This window comes from Primulina eburnea, chromosome 18 (assembly GCF_022965805.1).
Source record: "Primulina eburnea isolate SZY01 chromosome 18, ASM2296580v1, whole genome shotgun sequence".
In the NCBI taxonomy this organism is placed as follows: Eukaryota; Viridiplantae; Streptophyta; class Magnoliopsida; order Lamiales; family Gesneriaceae; genus Primulina; species Primulina eburnea.
The window spans coordinates 26,898,842-26,903,747 of NC_133118.1; the positions used below are offsets into that span (position 1 = coordinate 26,898,842).

At 37.9% G+C, this 4,906-nt stretch overlaps 1 protein-coding gene across 1 annotated transcript; it reads left to right on the forward strand.

Moving 5' to 3' along the window:
• Positions 1–1,051: 1,051 nt before the first annotated feature.
• On the forward strand, positions 1,052–4,362 carry LOC140819533 (ATP-citrate synthase alpha chain protein 1-like). Its single transcript, XM_073179664.1, has 13 exons — positions 1,052–1,174; positions 1,285–1,397; positions 2,106–2,282; positions 2,391–2,552; positions 2,642–2,722; positions 2,810–2,861; positions 2,976–3,090; positions 3,174–3,255; positions 3,338–3,433; positions 3,513–3,614; positions 3,749–3,865; positions 3,976–4,092; positions 4,190–4,362. The coding sequence occupies exons 2-13, from the start codon at positions 1,299–1,301 to the stop codon at positions 4,259–4,261; spliced, it is 1,272 nt and encodes a 423-aa protein (XP_073035765.1). The 5' UTR covers positions 1,052–1,174; positions 1,285–1,298; the 3' UTR covers positions 4,262–4,362.
• Positions 4,363–4,906: the final 544 nt, after the last annotated feature.

Below are 4,906 nucleotides of genomic sequence, written 5' to 3' on the forward strand. Positions count from 1 at the left end.
TCCATAATTATTCATCCACTAAGCCACATTTTCATGGCCATAAAGCAATGTTTAATTAGTCATTAAGCCACATTTTTATGCCACTAAATATAAGGATTTTCAAAATTTCACACTGGTTTTGGTCTGAACTAAAATTTTGTTCAGACAATATTTGAGATAGTTAAACTAATTGATCAACAATTATATAAAATATTATTAACATTTTTTAGATTTATTTAGAAAAATAAAGAATTAAATATGTCACGCCTCGAGCCCGGGCCCGCGGCTGCGTGACTGCACAATGAGCCCCTATAGCAACTACTTCGTATTCGTCCTCGTTTTACGAAAATGATTAACCCAAGTTGCTATAGAAGTCCATTGTAAGTCATTATAAACTCATTTTAAATCTTGATTTTTTTCGATGTGAGACAAGGGTATCACAATCACCTCTACTTCAGAACGCGACGTCCTCGTCGCGACCTGACCCCTCGATCCACCAGCACCGAGAATCTAGAGGTGGCTCCTACAGGTTCAAGAGGTGGCTCCCGTCATGTAGCACTTTGCCCCGCAGGTTCAAGAGGTGGCTCCCATGCACGTAGCACTTTGCCCCGCATAGCACTTATTTCCCGGTGTTCCAGGCCGGTGACCGGCTCTGATACCATTCTGTCACACCTCGAGCCCGGGCCCGCGGCTGCGTGACTGCACAATGAGCCCCTATAGCAACTACTTCGTATTCAGTCCTCGTTTTACGAAAATGATTAATCCAAGTTGCTATAGAAGTCCATTGTAAGTCATTATAAACTCATTTTAAATCTTGATTTTTTTCGATGTGGGACAAGGGTATCACAAAATATAATTTATATGAATCAAATAGTTTAATCACGTAATTTAAGATGTCTATGTATAGTAGTTGCACTTCCATATGATTCCGGTTACTGTTTTCTACAACCAGAAATGAACCATAACTCTATGTCTCCGGTTCCAATTATTTCGGTCTTTCGGAAACGGTTCGGGTCGGCTCGACTCAATTTCCCTCTACAAAATTAATATATTGTTATTTTTATTACATCCTTCTAACTGAAAATCAACTATAAATAGAGCCAACACAATGCCAAGATTCAATCTGAGTTCAAAAGTTTCTGAGTAGCATCCATCAGTCTCCATATAAAGATATATATCGGGTCCTCTTTTAACGGTAAAGATCGCAACTTTCTTAGTATTTTGTTGAGTTTTAAGGTAATCCCGAACGTGTAATAGATGAGTCGATTTCGATTTCCATTCAAGAATTCTTCATCTTATCATCAGGTAGCATAAAAGAAATGGCGAGGAAGAAGATCAGGGAGTATGTTTCCAAAAGACTACTGAAAGAGAATTTCAAGAGGATTTCTGGGTCTGAATTGGCTATGAAATGTGTGCAAGTGAGTTTAACTCTTTTCTTTTGGATTTCTGATATTTTGATGGCTATTGGTAAGAATTTGCTGGAGTTGAGAAGAACAGATGAACTATTGGTTGATGCTGTTAGATAGAACAAAGATGTTTGGTTAGAATGTTATTGTTTTTCATCATCGTTTGGTCTTAGTCCAATAAGTTGATCGTTTTTCTTTCACTTTTAGTCTTTTTTCCCGCGAGTGTTGATGATTTACAGGACCAAAAGATAAAGCAGAACGAACTTATAGGACGGATTTTGTAATTTTCCCCTGAATATAGTTTCAGTTTCTTCTCTTAAGTGGGTATTTGGTAGGTTGAATCAGTGGTGAGCAAGATTTTAATAGGTAGAAGAAATAGTTCATCTGGTAATGTTACACATATATATTTTTTGTTATGGAAAACTGCGATTTTTGAAGGAGATTTCTTGTGATAAAGAGCTAATATCTCGAGCTTTTGGAACAAATGAGGCAAATGATCTAAACTTTCCATCTCTAGCTCCCCCGGACAAGATAATATATAGCTTATTTGAAATTCGGCATCGAATATACCTCTTTGAATGGTCCTCGGAGATATGGCCCTGAATGGACTTTGAAATGGTGTATACTTGCAGATTCTGAAAAAGTTAAATATAAATATATCAGCAAGATGTTTTCATTCTTAATTTCTGATAAGGTTCTATATTTTCTGTGACGGCTTAGATAACCGAATCTACCAACTTCGAAGAACTGGTAGAGAAAGAGCCCTGGCTCTCATCAACAAAACTGGTTGTGAAGCCGGATATGTTATTCGGAAAACGTGGCAAGAGTGGTCTTGTTGTGTTGAACCTGGATTTGGATGGAGTTGCTGCTTTTGTTAAAGAACAGCTTGGAAAAGAAGTATAATAACATTCTGTCACGCTATATCTATGATAATTTCACAAAAATCTATGATATAGACAATGAAGTTTATTGTTGTTTGATTACTCCATTCCATTTATTGAATAGGTAGAGATTGGGGGATGCAGAGGGCTTATTACAACGATCATTGTCGAACCATTTGTTCCACACGACAAAGAATTTTACCTAAACATTGTCTCCGAGAGACTTGGATGCAGCATCAGCTTTTCAGAATGTGGAGGAATTGAAATAGAAGAGAACTGGGATAAGGTACAGCACGCAAAGACTCTTGCGTACTATTATCGTTTGGTTCCAACACTTACCGGAGTAGTACATGCATTATCTTTTATTCTATTCAGGTCAAGACTATCTTCGTGCCAACGGGGGCGATTTTTACATCAGATCTATGTGCCCCACTTGTGACAGCCCTTACTGCGGAGGTGTGAATGAAAGGCATACATGTCTTTCTTTCTTTGTCAATTCTTTGCTTGTGTATAAGCTGAAATTCTTTTACATAATATGTCCAGATTAAAGGGGTGATCAAGGAGTTCATCAAAGTAGTCTATGATTTGTTTTTAGGTATGTTTAATAAACTTAGACCCCAACTTAAACATTACCTACTAGCAAGCACATCTCAGGTAGTTGAATGAACCATCTGTTTTTGGTAATGATCCGAGATCTCATTCGTCTCAGATTTGGACTTCGTGTTTCTTGAGATGAATCCATTCACCTTAGTAGATGGAAAGCCTTATCCTTTGGATATAAGAGGAGAACTCGATGATACTGCTGCTTTCAAGAACTTCAAAAAGTACGCGACTATGTACAGTTCGAAAATCTACTGATGTTGTCGGCTTAAATCATTTTACATATTAGCATTACACTGTCTTGCAGATGGGGAAATATAGAATTCCCAATGCCGTTTGGGAGAGTCATGAGTCCGAGGGAAAGCTTCATCCATAAACTTGATGAGAAGGTGTGTGCAGATGATCAATCTTTTTTCGTTAATCGTTAGCCTAAAAAATTAGCCGTGGTGACTTTTTTGGCCATCGATTTAGACGAGTGCATCTCTCAAGTTCACAGTCCTGAACCCGAAAGGGCGGATATGGACCATGGTGGCCGGAGGAGGAGCAAGTGTTATTTACGCAGATACTGTACGTTTTTCATCTCATATTTTTCTCTGTTTCTTCCCATTTTATCGAGCCTTACGTATTCTATCATGTTTGAGCACAGGTTGGAGATCTTGGCTTTGCTTCTGAGCTTGGGAACTATGCAGAATACAGCGGTGCCCCGAATGAAGAGGAGGTCTTGCAGTATGCTAGAGTTGTGATAGATGTAAGGACTCTATACTTTTGCATAAATTATCACATTAATTTCTTTCTTTAGTTCCAAACAGAATCTGGCACAAGATAGATGTTGTAACGTGATTTTATGAAACGGACTAGAAAATATTGACGCTTTTCGTGAAGTGCGCGACTGCAGAGCCTGATGGCCGGAAGAGAGCCCTTGTGATCGGTGGTGGGATAGCTAACTTCACCGACGTTGCTGCTACGTTTAGTGGCATTATTCGAGCTCTGAAAGAAAAGGTAAACAACCGGCGGTGTTTTATACTTCACTGAACTCCGGCTTCATCCCCTCTTGCCGGATCATACTCTGCTTAGAAGCACACAAGTAACTTAGCTGCTTTAAAAAACAGGAGGCAAAGCTTAAGGCTTCAAGAATGCATTTATATGTCAGAAGAGGGGGTCCAAATTACCAAAGAGGCCTTGCAAGGATGAGAACTCTTGCAGAAGAAATCAGAGTTCCCGTCGAGGTTATATTAGTAAATTTGTCATATTATCCGTCGCGAAAAAAGAGAGAAAAAAAAAAAAAACCCTTTAATAACTCACTTCAACTTTGTTAAATTGTAGGTTTATGGACCGGAGGCGACCATGACTGGTATATGCAAACAGGCTATTGAGTGTATCAGTACCGCTGGATGAAGTTAAATCACCAATGATGGTGTCCTACTTTGATTTTCTGTTTGAATTTGCCTAAGATGACAATGTTTAAGTTGTAATAATTTTACATTTTATGTTTTTCATGAAGAAGAACTTCAAATAAATGGCATCTAAGCTCGGCATAGTTGATGATGACGTTTAAATTTCGGTTATGACGTAATCCAGAACCATGAAAAAGATATTATCATAAGATGTGTTACATCCGTTAGATTATCGACTATTCATAGGTGTTGCGCTCACACAAAAGATTATCACTACACCGGATTTAATTCATCCTATAGGAGTTGTTCTTGTCTACGCATTGACTTTTGAAACTTCTAAGAATCATTCCTATAATACATAAATTTTAGTGAGTAGGTCTCTTATGAGATAGTCTCACGAATCTTTATCTGTGAGACGGATCAACCATACCGATATTCACAATAAAAAGTGATATTCTTAGCATAAAAAGTAATACTTTTTAGGATGACTCAAATAAGAGATCTGTCTGACAAAATACGACCCTGAGACCGTCTTACACAAGTTTTTGTCAATTTTAGTAATTTGAGATTGATCAAAATTAATCATAGATCAACTATATTACAGGAAAGATTAACTGATCGCAAATGCTAACTCGCCAAAACCTAA

Coding starts and splice junctions, on each gene's coding strand:
- LOC140819533 (XM_073179664.1), top strand. CDS start 1,299: ATGGCGAGGAAGAAGATCAGGGAGTATGTTTCCAAAAGACTACTGAAA. Junction 2,723..2,809: donor TGACAGCCCTTACTGCGGAG/GTGTGAATGAAA, acceptor TAATATGTCCAG/ATTAAAGGGGTGATCAAGGA. Junction 3,091..3,173: donor GCTTTCAAGAACTTCAAAAA/GTACGCGACTAT, acceptor ACTGTCTTGCAG/ATGGGGAAATATAGAATTCC.